General features: G+C 41.3%; 1 protein-coding gene across 3 annotated transcripts in view; it reads left to right on the top strand.

Annotated features, from left to right (window-relative positions):
* Positions 1-22,194, top strand: part of LOC134638441 (tetratricopeptide repeat protein 28-like) — a 178,096-nt gene that overhangs the window by 90,073 nt on the left and 65,829 nt on the right. For all 3 annotated transcript variants that reach the window (XM_063489064.1, XM_063489065.1, XM_063489066.1), the window contains one exon: positions 16,220-16,367. In XM_063489064.1, the coding sequence (XP_063345134.1) occupies positions 16,220-16,367 (148 nt within the window). The remainder of the gene's footprint in view (positions 1-16,219; positions 16,368-22,194) is intronic.

Below are 22,194 nucleotides of genomic sequence, written 5' to 3' on the forward strand. Positions count from 1 at the left end.
TATTTTTAGTGGAAGAAGCCCATTAAAACTGCCACTGTGGGAGAGAGCTGCTTAATTGCCAACTAAGGTGTGTGACATTTGGAGCAGCACATTGAATCTGGCCCAAAGTCCAAAAGGTGTTGTGAAGGACTGAGTAATTACTCTGGTCTCTCCAGGCAACGAGTTTAATAAGATGACTCAGTCATGGAAGGGTATTGCAGACATGCACACTAATACACACGCGCGCACACAAAGATTTTTGTGGGATGCCATTTATATCTTAGTGGGGTTTTTTCAGCTACTGGATTTCAGCAGCTGTATAGTTTAAACTACAATGTTTATACCATTCCTACAGAATTTTCTTTATACTTTCTGTTTAACAGATATAAAACATTAAAATCATTTTTAGAGATGCATCAGTTGCAATTTTCTTGATGTATTCTGATGTCCGATTTGTTATTATTCTTTTTTTTTTTTTTTAGTTTGTCTTATTTGATTTCAGCCGGTCTTCATTTTCTTTTTCTACGAACAGTAATTTCTTTCATAAAAATGCCAGATGTGTTCATTCTTTTTACCTTTCTTCCCCAAATCTGCACCCAATTAGTGGACCTTTTTATTACTTTCACTCAAACAAACCTCAAAATCGTACCACAGGTTAGTGTGAAGCTTTTTTGTGCAAATAAAATCCAACTGAAATTAATTGCTGTATAACCCATTTTATCCAACTTGTCTGGGATTGCTGCAGCATCTTTTTTTTCTCTTTGAAACAATGCCAGCTGAGCTGTTGTCAGAGTCGGAGCTAATGAATGTGCAATGAATGTTTCAGTTTATCTGACATTACTGCATCCAAAAAAAGAGCAAAGACTTCAGAACTGATTGAGTTACACACAGATTGGTAGAGCAAAAGGAAATAACAGATGCTACACTGGCAGATAACTGGCACTATCTAGCTATACGGAGCAGTGATATGAGTTAGCCCACTCACAATTATGGCCCTTCATGTTTGTTTCACAGAAGAAATTTCTTGCACAAATCAATATGTTGTGTTTCTGTTGATTACCCAGCATATTGCTACCAGGCATGTTGATAACAATCACAGTTATTGTGGTCTATATCAGGGAGATGTTTAGAAAGGTGTGCATCAAGCTTCTGCACAGCATGCTACATTTTAGCCATGATTGTTGAATGGTTGCAGTTTTTCCCACAGATTTAGGCTCTTTTAGTGGCCTTATGGGTCAGTGCATATGTTTTCAAAAGGTTGCATGCATATAAGCTTATTTAAATTATTGATTTAGCTAATACTGTTCATAAGGTTCTGCAGTGCACAAATGTTATTGCAGGTGTGTCACATGTTGAAGCACTGCAACTCCACCGTCTTTGACTGTGGCTTGTAGTCCTTGTTCTGCTCTGCAGCCTCGATGAGCTGGATGTAGCAGCAGAACCAGCTCTGCACTTGCTGTAGGCTCTGATTAAGACTGGCCCTCAAGCAGATTTCCAGAGCAGAAGGAGGGGTGTTGTTGCCAGCCCTTCCAGTTGTGGAGTTGGAGTTGATCTAAAGTAAATGAGGTCAAGAAAACTGCTTTAATAGCGACCTAGCTAATAGTGAAGTAGGTTGGGAAAAACGGGTGAAGGGCTAGACTTGCCTGGTTAGCAGCCTCAAGAGTCCAGCAATAAAACCATTAGAAGTAGTGTTCCTTTCAGACAGATAACAAAAATAAAAGATTTACCAACTATATTTGGGTGTTAATATTTCTTGCAAAGTAAAAATGAATGTTTGTGTGGGAAACACTGGGCTGACCAGTGAAAAAGCAGCAGCTTCTAATCACTATCAGGATCAGTGCAATCTACATTTGCTGTCCCTTCCAAAGAACTTATGTTTTAATTGTCATTTGTTTGTCCTTCAGCAGGACCGAATGACATTTTTGTACAGAGCACTATAAAGTATTAGATCCAGGAAATTATTCTTTTCCCTCAGCAGCTACTGCAAAAGAATGCAGACTAACTAATAAGGACCTTGGGCCCTTGAAAAGCCTCACGATGGTCGATTTCCAGTGACATAGCAGGAAAATATTATTAACAGGGCCTTTTGCAAAACTCGGAATTCTCTAATAAGATCTTTAATAAACATTTTTCTGTGTTTGATGTACTTTCAAATGCTGAAGCATGTCGGCACGCATGCAGCGGTTATGATTTTGATCAGAGAATTGGCCCTGACAGTGATCTAGTTTTTTTAAATTGTTTTTCATACACTTGAACTTTTGTTTTCTTCATTCTTGAGTAAAAGTAACATAAAACCTAAAAGTAATGTTCCACTAATCATCTGTGTGTCACGGTTTTAACCTGGTGTCGTGCGCTATTTATCTTAGAGAATCTCTCAGAGTGATCACTGGTGATTTATCTGCTTGGTTAGTCTTGTAAACAGCCTTCTGCTCCACCATGTCTGTGCTTCCCATGTTTGTACAGTAGATGAGTGGCTCCCTGGCCCTCTCCTTGGGGTTGTTTAGCTTCAGACCCCTCATAGAGAAAAGGGAACTCCCTTAGGGGAACATGAAGCACTACAGGTTGAATGAAATTCTCTCTGAACACTCCAAAGCTCTCTTCATCTCTGCTGGCTCTGGGGAAAAAAGCGGCAGAAAAATGTTTAAAACAGGATGCTTAATCCAGCAGCACCAAAAAAAAAGCACACTAGCACACTTTTTTTTCTAACCCAAGAGAGAAAACACTTTAAAAGAGGCCCAACATGATAAGCCAGCATAATGAGCCATCGCTGACTGATATTAGGAAGTTTATTCATAGAATAGCACTAGAAGATGACTTAGTGCAGGATGTTATCTTAATGCCACAACATGATAAATGATTCAGGGAGGATAGTGTTAGAAAACTGCAGTAGTTACATTTTCCCAGCACGCAGAGCAGGAGCATAGTTTACAGAAAAGAGGATATATACAGCACATGAAACTGTGTGTTTGGGTGGTGTGCTGGTATATAAAGACCAGTATAGGTTTCAAAAGTGCTGTCTGACCTGATAGCTTGGAAGCTATCTGTTGCAATAGCTAGTGTTGCACTTGATACTGACACTAATAGCTGGATCAGGTATCTGTCCGCAATGATGCTTTTATTGTGTCTTGTGATATAAATACAGGCCGTCTTTCCTTTACAAAATGTATCTTTGAATTTCTCATTTCAGTTTTATTATATTTAGAGTTCAAGGAAATCCCCAGTTAAAAAGATTATGTTTCTGAAGTCAGTGAATAATTGTATAAAATAGCTGTGATTTCAGCGTTGAGATAAAAGATATGAGGGGGAAAGGAAGCTTCATGGTGCACTGCCTTTTAGCTTGTGTGTCTCTCTCTTTCTTCCTCTTTCTTTTTTCACCCCATTTGGTTTTAAGTTGAACAGTCGTCGGGTGAATTTGAACAAAATCACAGTGACTTCACCTTCCCATCTCCTCTGCTCCTCTCTGTGTGGGTGGGGAAGAGCGCACACGGTGAAACAGAGAGCAAATGAGAGGAGCCCAATTAGAGCGAGTGTAAATAAATGACAGCAAAACAGAGCAGAAATTCAAAAAGCAGATTATAATTGAGGTAAGTAATATGATATAAATCATTATATCATTTTGTGTATGTGTGCAAGGGGCTACTATTGTCGCCTTACACATAAAATAATGACTTTCAGTCCGCACAGTACTCGCTATCGGCTGTTACCCAAAGCCAAAGTATCTGTAACAATACTGGGACTGAAAAATTCACATTGGTGCATCTCTAGTAATTACCTCAGTAAGCATGATATAATAGGCTCCAATATTAGTATTGTCATTAAGTAATAGAGCACTACTCTCACATTGTGCCATCTAATAATAGGTTATGAGAGTAGAGGCCCATTTAAGGAGGAGGTCCAGAGGGTGTGTGGGTGTTTGTGTGTGCATGTGTGTGTGTGTGAGTTATAGCAAGGTCTCGAGCAGGGACTAGTGGCTTAGTAATTTATGGTGGCAGGGTTGGCTACGTCCACTGGGGTCATCACTCCCTGGCCAGCCTGATAGGTAATTCATACACCCCTACTATATGGGAGGGGATTCGGCTTCTTTTTGCCATTTATCACGCTGCATCTATTTCTTAAGACCCCCAACCCGACCCCATGGGCTTCTGATGAGGCAAACTGTTGCATTAATACAGTGAGGCTAGAAGTGCAATGTGGGGAAACCACAAAACCAGAGGATGATTGCCCTTATTGGTCAAACTGTGTCCTCTAGGTGTTACACAACAGAGCTGCTGGTACAGACCATTTGCTAATTTGAATTTACAGGTTTCCTGATGTTCATTTGCAAACGGCTGTTTCAGACCTGCTTCTTGCTTGGGGTGATCATTACCACAAGAGGAGGATTTAGTATTCAGCTCAGCCGAGGCGCTGACATGGAAGGGTCTCTGGCTTCTGTTTCTATTAGAGTCCAGGCCCGCGGCTGCACAGCCAACACTTCGGTGAGCCCTTTCTTAACACATGGCCATTTCCCTTCTCCTGCTGCTGCAGCTGCTGCTCCTTCTAACTCTCTAGCTTTTGGATAGAAATATGACACTGGAGAGCACCCATGGCATTCTTGTGCCCTACCCGTCTGTCTTTTTCCTTCCCAGCTCCACTCATGATTTCACATCCAATTTTCCCATTGCCCAGTGACGCCCATTCCCCTAAGACCCCCAGCTACTATGAGATCACTGGACTCCTCTGTGAGTGTGTGTATGTGCTCTGTTATTGATCAGGGTTGTGTCTTTGTGGCTCTGGGCTCCTGCTGCTGTTATCACTGCAGAGTGGAGGGTGGGGAGGAGGAGTGTGGTTCACAGCACTGAGAGCTTGAGGGCAGCGTGTGTTATCTAATGGGATTTACAGTATGCCCAGCATGTGTTCAGTTTTAGCTTTTTTTCCCCCTCTCTCTCTCTTTGCTTTTGTGTTTGCGACGAGCTCAAAAATGCGCGCAATTAAACTAATCATAATTATGGTGTATTTGGACTGACAGTAGTCCAGCAGGAGAAAGGTAACAGGAAATTACAAGAGGCAATAAGAGCGTCTGCAGTGATTCATCTCTAGGATCATTGTAATCACAAAGTAGGAGGAGGGTGTCTAATGCGATAAAAACAAGACTGCTGCTGGATTTGTCTTTCAATTAAAAACTGTGAGCATAAGCAATAAAAAACAAAATTACAGATGCTAAAGTGGTTCTAAAGACGTGCATCAAATGTTGTTTTCTTTTAGAGGGAGAAACCGAGCAAATGATGTTTATTTCATGTTAAGTTACCTGCGGCAGAAGATGAGCATTCATTTCACTTACAGTGAATTGAAGGTGAAAGGATTATCTGGATTTTTCCAGATTTTTACCTGCTTATCCCGCAGCTCCCTGTTACTGTAGGTTTTTTTTTTTTCTCAGTGGGTGTGGATAAGACTTTTATGATGGATTGCACTATAGGTCCCCTCGAGTGCATGCATGTGAATAAATGGGTGCAGCGTGCGCATGTTTCATCTTTCCCAGCCTCGTTCCTCCATCGGTCTGGTTTTTTTTTCCTTCTCTCTCATGAAAGTTCTCCTTAAAACCCTTCCCTGTCCCTTTTCACTCACTTCGGGTCTTTCGGACATGTGTGCAGAATGTGTAGTTAAATTCACATATGGCTGCGCAGTCACGCTGAGCAGAACTGTGCAGCACTCAAGGCACCTAACCCTCCTCTGTGGCCGCAGTGATTAATTACTTTTAACAAAGCAAACTAAGTCTTGCTTGTCTGGATCAATTTTTTCCCCATCTTGGTGCGAACCGCTGTCACCAGTAATTGCCAAACTCCGTGTAGTATGAAAAGAGGTCCACTTTTCAACTCTCGCTGGTCCTAAGCTAACCATAGCCTCAATTTTCCACACTCGTGGGCCTACTCTCCTAGCTCCCATGGTGCTAACGATCCTCTCCCCCCGTGTTTTTTTTCCCTTCTTTTAAATTTTCCTTTGTTTCTCAAATGTTTTTCCTTGTAACACCTTCTTAGGAGCTATAATGGTTTTTTATAAAGCTGTGACATTTTTTAAGTCACATTTTTAGTAGCTACCCTGCTTTTAGGGCAGCACTTATAATAATAATAATAATAATAATAATAATAATAATGATAAAGTAATAATAAAGCACAGTGCTTCTTTCCATCTACGCATGCTAATTGGCATTGCTCCGCCAAGCTGATCAAACACCATTAATCTGTTTGTAGTATATATTTGTTTCTAAATGAGAAAATTAATACATTCCCTTGCTGCAGCCAGCTGTGTGCGGTGAGCCATATTGATTGTTGGCACCCACAGTATGACTCAGAGTTCTGAGCAAGTGTTTTTATTTGGCCTTCTTTGCAGGGGTGTGTTTGCGTGAGCATGCATGCATGTTTTCTTGTTTCTGGAAGCGGATTAATTTGATGTTCAGAGCAGCTGCCAAAGGATTTCCAGTGAACATATACACTGTCTGTTTTTTTAACATATACGCAGTCCACAGGTTGTAATGCAACCTGTTCACTTCATCTTTTTTTTGCCGGACAGGCCGCAGAGTGTCACAGCACGCATAGAGATAGATATCAAAGTGAGGGAAACGCAGCAAACGTTATTAGCAGGCGGGCACAATTAATGATGCATGGTGATGGCCAAAGAACGCTGAGGGAACCTGTTTAATGAGCTAACACAAAGACTGCGCAGATGTGCTACAGGACTACTCAGCGTTATCAGAGGCTGATACCTCCTTTCAGTAGGAGTCTGCCAATTAGCCCTCTATTGGGAGTCGACTGTCAGGATTTCAGAGTAAAATTGGAAGCACTTGCTGCTATAATGTGCATTAGCTGCGATGTGCGGCTCTCTGCATCTTTTGGGCTTTTTTGCTTCTCTTAGTGTGACAAATATCCTGTGAAAATTATGCTACTGTGGAGCTCAGCTACATTTAGGAGTGACCAATATCTCGTCACAAAAAAGCTGCCCTGAAACCTACTTCATTGTCTCCTCATTAATAATGAAAAAGTCCACACTAGTCCACTCATAATCCTGATTTTTTTTCTCTCTCCAGCTTTTCATATTTTCTCTGGCCCAGCAATGTGCTGGAGCATGTCATATATATGATAAGTAGAGGACCTTGTCCGCGTGGGACTCATCACACACTTAAATTGGCGCTCCGTGGAGTTCATATCGCAGTGTGGCCGAGGGGGAATTAGCCCGTCTATATATAAACCTCTGCATGTGTTGTGAATTAAAGTGCATTTATCTGATAATCGCTGGGGACTTCCCTTTGTGCATGGGTATGGTGAAGCAGTGGCGCTGTAGCCACAATACCCCAGTATAGTGATGCTGCTGCTGCACTGGGAGATGGGAAGGAGAAATAGGTCATTCACAATAAACAGCTCTGATAGCCTGGATGGCAGCAGACATGTACAGTAGACGAGGGAGGAATAACAAGGGGGCATCAGTGTGTCTCCTTGATGCGCAGACCTTTACCTCCTTTTCGAGCCCTCGTCCACTGTCGTGTATATAAAATTGTTATGTGCTCCATTCTCATTGTCTTTTCAAATGCTCCCCTCTTCTTTGTCCAGTCTTATCAACCCCTCAGCGATTTATCTGTGATTCAGCTTGCCTTTACTCAATCATGTATGACTTCTCACTAGCAGAATCAAAAGCAGTGGGGCTCATGCCATGCTTTTCATTAGAGCTCTCCATAAAGGCTGACTGTGAGTCTTTTGAAGTATTGTAGGGCAGCTCTGGAGAAGCACACTGTCAGATGGCAGCCTGGGCTGCTGACTCTTGTTTGATGAAGCAACTTCCCACTAAGGCCAGAGCAACTTAATGAACCCAACCCAAGTGCTGACACTGGCAAGGAGCTGTGCCTACTGTGTGACAGTGTAAGAGGGTAATGACTTGGTGGACTCTCCCTCTCTCTGGGATCTTCAGCGATAACCAAGAAAAAAAAGCACCTTGGGCTCCAAAAAACTATTTTGACTTGGCAGCTTATTTTTCGCACTCTGCAAATGCCACTTTCAAGTGTTTTCATTTCGCACAGACTAAATATTTTCCGAATAGAGCTTTTTTTTTCCTTCATTTTTACCACAGTACATCTCGAGTCCTGCTATAAATTCGTTAAATCGGGGGAGATGGAAGCAACATGTGCGATATTAAAACAGCTTATACTGTCATGCTTTAGAGAGTTCTCGCAAGAGGCTCAGTTGGGCGCAGCTTCCAGTGAGTAATGAAGACGCTTGGTTTCTCATGTTGGGAACACTTGTCCCTTCTTTTGTGTTTACTTAGAAGAGGGTATTTTTCAGCCATGCTTGAGGTTAGTGTCAGAGCCAATTAAAGGAGTACAAATTAAGATGGAGGACACGGTGCCTCAGGCCAGAAGAGCACAGAGCCGGGGCCAAGTAGCCTCTTCTATTATGACTGTGGGGTAAAGCACATCAGGGGCACAGGCGATTAGGACTCCTTATTAAATTTGCATTGTAAAGAAATGATCAAACACACAAATTTGTATTGAATAATTGGGATTATCTGTTACACTTTAAAAAAAGACTGAAAAAGACTTAATAATGGCAGTAAACACTTAAAATGTCCAGTGGAGTTTGCCGCTCGTTGCTCGATGGACTGTTTCACTTGAAAAATGTGAGGTCTATAAAAAGCAGGCCTTTCTAATATAGTCTTTTATGACCACCTTTAGCCTAGTCGGCACAGAGGGCACTTATGCAGCCTTGAGTTTGCTCTCTTTTTTTCAGGTTCACCATCTGGCCTTGATTGATTAAAGCTCCTTTAAGTAATTAATGCCCACTTTAATTGCTAGTCAGCCCCTGTGGCTGTTGGGATCGTGTGCAGTGCTCAGGCAGAGCCGAGCCAAGGATCTAGTTGAGAGGGGCACGGAAATCTGTTTAACACCCTGACCCTTGCAGCCTTACATCTAAACACTCTTAAGATGCTAATAGGAATGCAACTATGCTAGCTGCATCCATGTGACAAATCGGGCCATAAATCATGGCGGCAGAGTGTGACGTGGCTTTTCTAACATTGGAATTAACATGCTTGGAATGAGCTACAGGGAGAGTGATTTTTTTATTTTTATCTGGTGTTTTAACACTTTCCATCGGTTTGTTTCCTTTGTGAGGCCGTCAGTTATGGTGGACGTGCACGTACCAGAGAGAAAATTGAATTTCCTCTGCCAAACAGTGCATTGTGACAGCGTGTCACTGCCCGACCCCACAGCTTGCCACTATTGTGCTGTTTCATCTGTTTGTGATAAATGAGCAATATCAGTTTTTCCCCTTCTGTTTCACTCCGACTGTCACAATAGATGTACGCCATATGACACTCCACCGGTTACAAGGCCTGACCTTTTTTATTGAAGGTTCTCTTTGTCTTTTGATAATTGTTTTTAGAAAGCGTTAAACCATCCCCCTAACCAGATAATGCAAGACTCAGTGAATACAGAATACTCAGCATTGATTCCGCATACCTGACTATGACCTTTTCCAATCTGGAGTCCTACGCTGCCTGCCAGTTTGATGTGAGCCGGCTAATCGATTCCTTGCAGCCATGAGAGACTCCTACATTGTCTCTCACACTGAAATCCCTGCCAGGCAACCTGGAGTATACCTGAGTTTCATTGTTGCCACTCACTGAATAATGAAACATTTACCCTTTAATTGCCAGCTCTACATAGAATGATCTGTTTAATTTGCTCTCATTAAAGCCATCTAATCTAATGGGCTAATTAGGGACTTTGGATAGTACAGCAATCACCAGAGTGTACAACGCCTTTAGGGAGGAATGCATCAATGGATCATAAATATTTTACTGTCTACCTACATGCAGATTGCGAGGTGTCTCAATTTGACTTGCATAGGTGCTTAACATGCACCTTTGATGTGGCTTATCTTGTTAACAAAAATGTCACTGTACAGTTAACCGGGGGAATTCTACAAAAGCCCTCAAAGTATGCACGTAAGGCAAAACAAAATCCTGTAAAAGCAACATTTTTTCATTGATTGGCTGGATTATTGAAGACATCTTTCACCCAGTGTGAGGGAAAAATGAGTCTGTCACTGCTTTTTTTTTCTCCTCGCAAACAGAACGCAAACGGACAGATAAACACAGATCGATCGATGCAGGTCAGGGATGTTTTGCCGTTTTAGGGTTTGGCTTTATTAGATTGGGGAGACGGTAATAGACAGGCAGCTGCGTCATGATTCCATCCCTGTGACCCCGGGGCCAAAGGTTTATGTTTGACCCAGGGCAATGGGTGTAATGCCCCCACTGGTCCTCCTGGGGAACATCGGACCTCTTCAACCATGGGGGACTGGGGGATGTCTACCTGCGAGGAGTCACGGGAGATGGATAGAAGCTCGCAGTTTTGGCTTCAGAAATAGATTTAATTAAGCAGAGGCTCCATTGTGCTTCTTCTGTGGCTTTCAGCTTGTCAGCTTGAAGGGCAGTGGGCCCAAAGCTGCAATCATTCCATTTCACTTTTTCAACTGTTCTCCCAGCTAATTTGTCATAGCCGACAGTTATCCCTGGATATTAAATTAAGCAGCTGACATTTTGTGTACCCGCCGAGTCGACTGTGTCACCTTGAAAGCGTAGTGGCGGAGATGTGCAAGGGATGGCGCAGGCACATGTCTTAAACCCTGGTCGACACATGACATTTCTGGGCCACACTGGCAACCAGGCAACAACACCTATAGTTAAAGAGCAAAGACAGAGAGGAAAGAAAAGCAGCAATGCCTTTGTTCCTGTCACGCTATTAGTGTTAATCTAATCCCAGCGTCCTGGCCGGTGTGGAAAGCTGATTTCAAGTAATACACGTTTATTGGAGACAGATGGGCGATTTTCTTCTCGAGATATTGATGTATTTTTTCTCAGTTTGTGTTTGTGTATGTGCGTGTGTGCCTGCAGTGTGTTTGCAGCCTGCTGTCCCTGTTTGATGGACTGATTTGGGTTCCATTATGTCACCAGCGGGGGTTCAGTTCAGAGTCGTAGCTTTGGCACCACTCGCCCTGTGGGTGATCAGAATCCATCTGCAGCAGGCGTATCCCAAACACAGTACAGCACTGAAGGGTGTGGCACGATCTAAACGGAGCTTATGCGGCTTCTATTGATTTCCACATTTGAGTGCATCTCTATTATTGCTGATCACCGATCAGGACACAGCAAGCTACACAAGGCCTTGGGCTACCGGAGCACAGCTGTAGCCATCTGTTCGGTGACAGGCTGTCTGCATTGTGTGTGAGGAGCTAGGCTACTTGTTTAGAGAGACATCAGTGTGCGTGAGATTTTACGCCTCTGAATGTGAGGGAGAGAACTGCTTCAGCTGTTAGTTAAAAAAAACCCTGAACACATGGGCGTGTTTCCAGCTCCAGTGCCCTTGGTACAGAGTATTTGCAAATTACCTATGCTATTTGATTTCATTCTGAAAATGACAGATTTGGGATCAGGCCTGTTGTCTGGGTGCATTTTGTCTTGGAATTACTACATGCATCACACACTGCAATTTGAGAAAAGAAACTTAGATAGTGGACACACGTGTAGATACACAAATATAGCAAAATGGTTACAGCTTTATATTTAATGAAATTATAATATATAAGACAAAAACAGAGTTTGTGCAATTCTAATTAGCTTGGAAGTCAGTATTTCTTGTGGCCACCTTTATTCTTCAACACAGATTTCTTGTCATTTCTTGAAGTAGTCTTCAGGACTAGTTCTCCGGGCTTCTTGAAGGACATTCAAAGCACTTTGATGTTTGCTGCCTTTTGTTCTGTTCTCTGTCAGGATGATCCCACACTGCTTTAATAATGTTGAGGTCCGAGTGCTACAGACTGGTTTTCTATCCAGGTATGCTTTTACAACATCATCAGTGTGTTTGGGATCGCTGTCATGCTGAAAAATGAAACGGTTGCCAGTCACACACTTTGCTTAAGTGCCAAATGCATCTCTCAGGTCCTTTGTGAGGTTTTTGCTGAATTTTTTCCCCCTATTTCTTAAGGACACGACTTTCAGATGCTATTCATCTGCTGTGGATTGTTTTTTGGACTACCACTTTCTCTTTTGTCCTTCACTTCACGTCCAGTTTTCTCAATTTTTTAAGGACATACGGCACAGCATCCAAAGATGTGCAAGGTTTTCAGCCAATAACTCTTTGGGAATCACCTTGTTGGTGCAAAAACACTATTTTATGCCTGCCAAATTGTGTTATCTTTGTCATTTTTCATAGATTCAACTAAAAAAATGGGAATAAATTATGTATTTCTGCTAGCTGCTAGTAAAAAAATGTCTGTTGGTGTGCACACAACAGTGGTTCCTCCTTTGAGTTAGGTGCTTTTTTTAAACTTGAATGATTCATAGGTCAGTGTTGAGTGGCTTAAGAAACAAACAAAACAAAAAAAACATTCCTCCAAAAATGGTCAGGCACAAAGTCTGGACTGAAAATGAGCGAAAAAGCAGCCAAATGTCCAAAACTTTGAAAAACCTTCAAAAATCTTGGAGAACTATTACTCAAGAGCTTTTCAGAAAATTATACAAAGTCTGGTTATTTGGTTTTCAAATGGCTCTAAAAGAAATTCTGTATAAGTGCTTATATCAGGAACAGCGCTGACTGCGTACACACAGTGAAACTTCGTTTACCAAATCATATTATTGTTGCTCGGTGTTCTGATCCATTTGGTAGTCATATATATGTTTTCACTAGATTTTTTTTCTTTAACCCCGAGATCTTGAGCAAAGATCGACAAATGGAAACACAGACATGTTCCCAGGGACTGAGGACACCTATGGGGTTAGAGTGTACAGCCTAAGAAGGGGGCAAGGACATATGCTGAGACATTAATCTCCTAATAGAAAAAGAGCCTCCAACAGCTGGTGTTGCACCGAATTCACAGTCTTAATCTTGTCAACTTTCTGTTCACTTGCTCTGACTGTGAGCCTTATTGTGAACAACAGAGCTGTCACTTGAAGAAAATTGTCCATGTTTCATTGTAAGTGCCTTGTTAGAGCGAAAGAGCGTATTCAGCGGTGTGCGTGAGCTTATTTGTGTATATGCACAGGGAATGTTGGTTCCCCACAGTGTCTAGCACAGTGTATTGCGGTGATTTTTTGCATCATTTCCCTCTTCCTCCTAAGCATAAAAGCATGAATATTTAAAACTACATCAAACAAGGATTCATGAAATATTAAAATATTCGAGAAAGAAGAAAATCTTTTACCCTGTCTCTTATTCATATGTGTTTTGTAGGCTCTCTCTTTTGCTCTCACACACACACTCACACGTAATCACGTATTTGCACACATGCACATAAGCCCTCTCAGAATTCACCCACGGGTACGAACGACAAACCTTCCCCTCTCTATCCACTCTTCTGTGGTATCAGCACATTGCTGCATTAAGTACAAGACGCGAACATGCAAGAAGGTTCAATAATTTACCCCGGATTGAATTTCTGGCAAAACACATTATTCGAAGTCTTGGTTTGTCGATGTCATGTTGTAAAAAGATGCCAAACAGATGTGTCACGTTTCAGGAGGGCATGTGCTGCGTGGGAACTTGGCTTTCAGAGGAGTGACTCTCTTTCTTTCCTGTTTAGGGAGCTGTTTCTTGGCTGAAAGATGAGACGCTGACACTCAGTTGTGCATACAATGTTGTACATTGACAGGTCACAGCAAATCTGCATCGCTGCCTCCTTCTGTGTAATGCCCCCTGTACCGTACCTCTGTTTATTTCTCTTGTCTGGCTAAGAGCTACAGAGGCTGTGCTAATCACTGTAGCAGCAGCTCTGAGCAGATGCTGCTGTGTTTTTAGAAAAGATCCTGTTAAGCGTGGATTCAAATAAAAATGTGTAGGGGTAAACATCTTGCTTTTACTTCACCCAAAATGCTTCAATCCACGCTAACAGCATCGCCAACCTGACGACATTATCTCTGCAGCACTGTTTGATTTTGCTGCGTGCTATTCAGTGTTTTACTTGTACGTCAGTTTCGGTTTATCTTGAGCTCTCATCAGTATCACGATCACCATTGTCCCTAATTAGTATTCAGCCACTGCAATGTAAATTCAGTGGAACCCTCTGTTTTAACAGCGGTACTTGGTTGAATTGACTTGTTGGATTATGCAGAGGCTGAGGTTATGTGACATTTATGTCTTTGTGCAGCCATATGGTGTATTTTGAAGCCCATGGGAGACTAATGGAAGAAGAAATCTTATAAGGCTGTATGGCACATCGATTCTGTCACTTTTGCAGTGATGCATTCAGTGTTGTGCTTTTGTTTTCCAGTATTTCAATGTATTTTCTAGCCGGTCTAGTCTTTCAACCTTATGTAGGATGAGAGAAGCTACAATGAAGTGATTAAAGAAGAGGACGTTTTTTTTGTTTGATTCAAACCTTCCTTTTAAATACATCTTTTTCCCTTCATCTTTTTTCCCCGGTCGTCTCGGTCAGGGTACGGCGCTTAAGAGAATGAAAGGGAGAGCAGTCATATTGTAGGCTAAATCTAATCAAAGGGAGAAGTGCTTTTAAATGTCTTTTGTTCCCTTGGGCAAAACGTTTGTGGGGTCTCTCAATTCTAGCCAGTGCATCCTGCCCAAACTCCACTGCTGCTAGATGCAATTAATATTGAGCGGATTCCCTGAACCGTGCTCCACTCATATAATAACAGTGTTAGAACAAAGGTTAATGCTTTGAATTTAATCTCTGTCGTCGTCATTTTCATTGAAGATGTGATGCAAGTGAGGGGTGGTGGAAATGTTGAAGTGGGGGGCAGCAGGTCTGGAGAGAGATTGGTAGTCAGTGGGGGGTCTCGGACGGAAACGAAATTAATTACTGGTCTCTATAAATTCGATGTCATGTCTCATTTTCCCTAATCCTCTCTGCTTTTCTCACTTGCTAGTCGTGCTAACAGAGAAGCTTGGGAAGGCTAATGAAAAGGCCTCTTAGATGCTAATGGCAAATTAGCCCTTGTGTCACTTTTGGAAGCTATGAGTGGAGTTGCTGCCTACCGAGCGAGAAGGTGGCCAGACGGTAGCCTGGACCGCTGCTGCTACAACTCACACACGAGCCAGCGCACAAAAAACACACCAGCATAAGGGAGTCTTTGGGACTCTTATCTCTTATTGCTTTGTAGCTGTAAATGTGCGACACGAGCCCATATATGACTATTCTGGGAGACACTTTGCTTTCTCCTTAAGGGGATTTATCGGTTTGGGTTGTGAATAATGAGCGCAACGTAGTTTCATCTCTCTTTGCTGGTGTTGTAAGACTGGACCAGAGTCAGGTTTAACAACTCAGTAGGATTTCTGTCTGATCGGGCCTTAGACACAAACATACTGAGTCACTTGCCTGGATGAAAGATCTCTCCGCAGCTAGTGATTCCAAACAGACATGCGGGGGGGGAGAAAAAAGCACACTTATTGTTGGGGCTTTGGATCGCAGAGACAGCGTCTGTTTTAGGTTTCAGTGTGCAGAATGTTCCCAAAAAAAAAAAATTAGTCTCTAACAGAAAGATACAATATGTTGCAAGTTGCATGCAGTATCTGCCTCATGGTACTGATTTATTATGCTTCCAACAATGTGACTTTCCCAGCTCTATGAATAAATGACTGGATGACAAATCTGTTTAATTTCTGTCTCTTTGAAGGCTCTTCCATGTGTCCAAAACATTACGCAAATACATATCTGAAGTTTTGAAAAAAAAAAAAAAAAAGTATAGCAAAAACAGACTGGGCAGTTGGGTTACTCTTTTACAAGTGTGTACTGTCAAAGAGAATGAGTAATCTGAAGTATTTATGGGTGTTATTTTCTAAGCTACAGGCAGACTTGAGTAAGTAGTTCTGTCTCATTCCCCTCTCTCTTTCCCATCACTTTTTTTTTCTAACAGCCAGAGAAATCCCAGCGCTCGACTTGTGCAGTTTACTCCCACAGCAAGGAGACAGAGAGCAAAAAAAATATTGAATAGAAAAACAATCGTTGCTCCTGAGAAGGCAGCCAGCCAGAGTGTAACATGTGCATTTATGTAAAACTTATAATCCAATTAACAAGTACAAAAAAAGCCAGTGATCACTCTATTATGGGAATACAAAGGAGAGAGGTGCCATGTTCAGAAAACTGCTCATGTGGAAAAAATGCTAATGGCGTGAAATGAGTGTGTCTGGTAATGTGTTTGAATAAAGCCCCATGCTGTGGCAGAAGACTTGAGCACTGATAGCTCTTTTACCTCCTTCTCTCTGCAGGCATACTTCCGACAGGGTGTTGCCCTTCAGTACCTTGGACGCCATGCCGACGCGCTGGCCGCCTTCGCCTCGGGGCTGGCCCAAGACCCCAAGAGCCTACAGCTACTGGTGGGCATGGTAGAAGCCGCCATGAAGTCGCCCTTACGAGGTGAGAAATGTGGCAGGTGAACACGTGCACTCTGTGCGCGTGTGTCAGCAGGTCTTCGTGTGTGTGTCTCACTCTTTTTCTGCTTCACCTTCTTCACGTTTCTGTCCTACAGCAGCCTAAAAGCCTGTCTCGGAGATAATCCTCGCTCAGTCAATAAATGCGTTGAGGTGACTTTACCTGTCAGTTTTGTACCTGTTTTGTGGGCAGGCCATCTCTCTATCTGCCCATCTTCCTGTCTTTGTGAGCGACTGGTGGTGTCAAGCACTTACCTTCGGACTCTAAGGAATGACGCCTGCAGCTTCAGCATATCTTATTGTCAGTCAGGCTGACACACATTGATAGCCTGTTATCTTAATGAGCATCCAGCACTAATGCCATTGTCTGTGTCTGCCCCTGTGTAAGCCTTTTTCTTCTTAAAGCTGAGTGGATTTATAAGTAGCGTATTCAGGCCAAGATTGTCACTAAAATGTGTTCTTTTTTTGTTACGCACTGTTATCTGTTGTATCAAACAACTGCAGCGACCTGATTGTCCATGAGTAATCCGTACGGGCCAGCCTAATGAGCCTCAAACAAACCTGGCACCAGTTTTACTTTAGATGACCACTGCGGAGGATTTAATATGCTTCAGATCTAGATGGCACAGATTGCCAGCATAGACTGTGAGTCATCCTGCAGTCTCGCTTTGTCATCACCTCCTTGCCAAACTCCTCTGATGCCGTGCCTCTGAATAAATGTGGCCTTGTTTTTATAATCCAAAAATTACTGCACTGTGCAGTGGATCAGTAGCTCAGAAGGCCTTTGTTCAGTGAGGAATCAGCCTTCCCGTGATTGAATACCGTGCTCCTCTGAATATTCTTGTGCAAATGCGACAAAAAAATATTGCAAAGAGAGAAAAGAATGGAAAGCCCATCTTAGCAACAGTGAGCATATAAGCCTGCCATTGGAACCAAAACAAAAAAAGGCTTTGGGTGTGAGCCCAGACCTCAGCATTATGGACCAGAATGGGTCCTCTTAGTAGGGGTAGACCAACATTTAGCCCAAGCCACTTAATCTCTTAATTGTTTACCCTATTTCCCAGAGTGCCAGGCAACCACCAGAGGACCTAATCCAAGGTGTGTTGAGGAGAGGTAGTTAGGTCAAAGGATTAAGAGCAATGATCCTCTCAGAGGGACTCCTGGCACAAGGGGACGATAATCAATGTTACGCCAGCAAACAGGGAGGATAATCAGTGTTACTCAGCCAAAGTCCCCTGATAAGTGAAAGAAAGGTAGGCGAGCATTGCTTTCTCTCCTTCAAGGCAGAAAGTGCCATGTTTCTGTCGGCCACGTTTAATAGCCGCGCAGTAATTCAGGATCCAGAGTTCGTTACCTCTGCTGCCATTTTAATTGGAACTAATCAACGCCAAATTATATTTATCAAAAACACTTTAAACACTTTAAAGAAGCATTTATCAAAGTACTTATCAAAATATTGCTTGTTAGTTGTGTAAAAGCCTAATTATATAATCATTGTAATTAATAGGTTTCTTACTGGCTTGCCTTTGGTGGTAACAACATTCTTATAACTGTGAAAAGTCTTTAGGTTGGCTCAAATTTATCATAGTACAAATTTCTTTAGTGAAAACTGGATACATTTTTTTTGCTCATCAGCATATAAACCATGCAGCTGATGACAAGAAACAGTTGATTATATCTAGCTGTGACTGCAGCGCTCACTTATCTCGGTCATTTATCTTACCGCTGTCGTTTCAACAAACTTATTTTCAGACTGCTCAGATCACTGTTAGGTTTATGGTTTGCCACTGGGTGAAGAGATCCAGCCGATAACATTTATTCAAAATAAACAAATCCCTGAATGAGACAAGAAGAAGGGACCTAAGAGAACTGAATAAAGGCGTTTGTCTTTTGATAAGCGATACTGTTTTATGTACAGTTCAACCCAACAAAGTTTTGCCGCACACATGCAGTTTACGTGCAGTTTACAACGCACTAACCTGCGTTTTTTTCCTATAACATCAACATTGTCCACCTATATCACTGAGTGGCATGAGCAGTGACAACTCAGCCTCTTATATTTTCACTAATGTCATCAGAATCAGAATACTTTATTAAACCGAGGGGAAATTGTGTGTTATTATTGTGTTTCAGTCCCGTGGAGAATATTCCTGCTGTTCTTCCTGTTCTTATTCTGTCTTGTTTGTTTTCTTCGAGGGCCAGAGAGAATCTTAAGGATCCATTAGTTTTTAATTGTTAATCATTGGGTTATTTTACACACATGCTAACTAAAAAAAGGTTTTTCACTTGAAGCTCAGTCCAGATGAACCATGAAGGACATGGTGTGGCAGCTATTGACCCAGGCTGGATCCACTGCTATTAAAAGATTTTCATTTAACTAGAGTTTCTGGACACTCTGTGTCTAAAGGCAACTAAGCAGAATACCTACAATTGCAAAGTACACTTGATTTTATACCATGGGCATCATCTTAAAAGTAATAATAGATAGAAAAAGTTGTAAATTATTTTGGTTCAAGTACAGCTAGCAGTTTAACTATTAGTTAAATGAATGACCTAACCATTGAATGAGGAAGATAAAAGCATGTTAAGACAGCTGTCTTTTGACTGACCTGTCAGACAGTAATGCTGTCTTTTTCTCGAAAAAGTTCCCAAAACAACTTTTTAAAAATTAATTTAAACCAAAAAAATCGCTCAGAACTACATTTAATTATGAAGCAGTCCCAAAGAGCCAGCAGCAAAATAAAAGGGACTGATTGGAGTGAAATCTCCACAGATGAAGACACAGATAGTGGATGTGATATATGAACGCTTAAAAAAATAATCTGATTGCATCGTTCAGTAGTGCGAGGACTCAAAAGGAAAGTGAATACCCTGCTCTGGCTGCATAGTTAATGTGGGAAACTGATGAAAAATACGGACAGGCTGCTTAAGAAAATCACTGAAATTTGGTCTTACAGAGTGACCAAAAATAGTCTTTATAATGAACAAAGTAATACAGACCATACAAAAGGCTACAGCAAATTTGCTTAGATAACTTAAGGTTGTTTGAGAAATGGAAGTGAAAAGAAATCTGACAAAATTAACAAAATAAATTGCAGATTTGTAACTAAAAACTAATATTTTTTAATATTTTCTGGAAAAAAACAACCTTCATAGGTACAAAAATCACATTGTTTGATATGACTAACATTACTAAAGTATTAACAGAAGAAAACCACAACATGAAATGGGCAGTATGATTAATTCAGTATCATTAATTCCAAGAAGCATCTTTAATTCTTACGTAGGCACTGACTCGTGGTCATGTGGTGCATTCTAACGTCTTCCTACAAGGGGAGGTGCTTAACATTATAAAGTAGTTTGAATATCTTGGTCTTACTTTGGTCTCTAACCTTTAAAAGTCGCCCTTTTTTTGGTATATTTAATAATTTATGTATAAATTTCTTATATTTTTTATAATGACATTCCTGTTAAAGAAACAGGAAAGAAATGAAAGGTATGTGGGTGAAACTGATCTCGGAGCATAAAGAAACGAACAGATGTTAAACAAAATAGTATCCAAAAGTAGTGACTTATGGGTAAAGTAGTGTGCCAGTAGCGATGGTCTGTTGAAAAAACTACGAAGCAATAAATTAGAAATGGTAAGCTGAAAGCTGTCCAAATACAGTTTTGAAATTACTCTTCTGAACATGAAAGGTATTAAAAGGGAATGTTATTCTTTCAGTTTATCTGACAAGGCTGTGTGGGTACTAAGAGGGAAAAGGTTGGGAACCACTGCAGCCTAGCAGGCTGACCTCCCTGGAGAGAGCAAGAAAGGAGGATTTTTATGTATTTATAATATTTTTTTTTTTGTTGCTGAGAGGATTAGTAAGATTTTATTCTGCATTTTTCTTTTTGTCAACAGATTCAGTGAATGATCAAGTCAGACAATGAACTGTTAATACCAGAAGTTGTTAGTATAGCTTATTTTTTAGGGGCATTGTTGACCAATAAACCACAGCGAGTTAACACATTACTGTGTTCATTTCAAAGAAAGTAGAGCAGCCAAAATATTTGATTCCAAACCGAATACACTGCTGGAAAAAAAGAAACACAACTCTTCACAGGGGGCGTTTTTGCCTAACGAACAAAGTGCTGGGTGCCATTGACAGTGCAGGTAAAATATTTTGCTTTTGGTCTTTTAATAAGATTTTTTTTCACGACTTGTATTTAACTTGTCATAATCACAAATGAAATCCAGCTGGCAGCAGACATTTACATTAATTTCAAAGGGAGAGGATGGTAAAGATAATCTTATCGAGTGATATTGTTTCGTAGAGGCAGTTTCCATGAAATCGAGGGATTAAAAATTAAAAAGAGTATTTTATAGCTTCACCAGTCCCGCTGATGACACATGTGCCTAGTGCAGGAGGGAGAGTGCATGCCTTACATCTTTATTCACATGAAATGGAAGGCAGAATATGGTGCATTAGTGATACTGTATGCAGTCATGCTCTGCACATATCCAGTCACTAAAGGAACGTATGGCTCAGGCTGCAAAAGCAATAATAAAAGGCGAGAAAGAGGCACAACGTTATGATGTTCTGTTAGGTGTTTTCTGAAACACGAGGGCTGTAATTCTTGCTTCATATGCAGTAATGTGGAAAAAATATTCACCCTCTTCCTGATTTTATTGCATATGCATATGTCACACGTACATGTTTCAGATCATCAAACAAATTTTAATATCAGATAAAGATCACCTGGGTAAATACAAAATGCAGTTCTTAAATGATGGTTTCATTCTTTTCATTTTTTGGAAAGCTGAGTTTAATTTGACTTGTCACACCAGACCTGCCAGACCTGTTCGATTAAGAAATCTGTTTAATAGAATCTGTCTGACAAAGTGAAGTAGACTAAATGATCTCAAAATGAAACACATCATGCCCAGATCTAAAGAAACAGTCTGGATAAGGTTACACAAGCTATTTCTAAGGCTTTGAGACAGTGAGACGAGGAGCAGCGGTGAACCTTCTCATGAGTGGCGAGCCCACTAAAATAGCATTTCATGAAAAGAGCATCACACCAACAAACGTGGTGGTGGTAGTGTGATGGTCTGGGGCTGCTTTGCTGCTTCAGGACCTGGACGACTTGCTCTAACAGTGAATTCTGTTCTCTACCAGAAAATCCTGAAGGAAAATGTCGGGCCATCGATTTGTGCCCTGAAACTCCAGCACACCTTGGTTCTGCAATAGGACAATGATCCAAAACACACCAGCAAGTCCACCTCTGAATGGCTCAAAATGAACAAAATGAAGGTTTTGGAGTGGTCTATTCAAAATCCACACTTAAAGAATCACTGCCAGTTATTGCAAACACCTGACCTCCGTTCTTGCTGCCAGGGGTGGCGCAACCCGTTATTAGTAGGTTTGGATAGGCTTTTTATCTAATCAATGAAATAATCATCTAAAAACTGCATTTTTTTAAAAAAAATTACAAGGGTTATCTGTACAATAATAAAACAAATGTGATCATCTGAAACAATTACTTGTGAGAAATATGCAAAAAATAAGAAATCAGAAAGGGGTCTTTCTCAGCCCTTTTTCCACAGCACTCTATTGGCCCACGACTCTATTCTCTTAAGCATTTGTTTGTAAGCCCGTGTATGTGTGTGAAACAACACAGTCAGATGTTGTCATAACTACCTGTTTATGAATGCAGCAGTCATGACACCTTTTTAAAAAAGCATTCTCTCAGTGTTTGATTTATGAGTCAGCTCTTGATGTCACTCCGACAGCAATTACAAGCTATGAATGGATATTATATGCAAGCAC

The sequence above is a fragment of the Pelmatolapia mariae genome, linkage group LG12, assembly GCF_036321145.2.
Source record: "Pelmatolapia mariae isolate MD_Pm_ZW linkage group LG12, Pm_UMD_F_2, whole genome shotgun sequence".
Classification (NCBI taxonomy): Eukaryota; Metazoa; Chordata; class Actinopteri; order Cichliformes; family Cichlidae; genus Pelmatolapia; species Pelmatolapia mariae.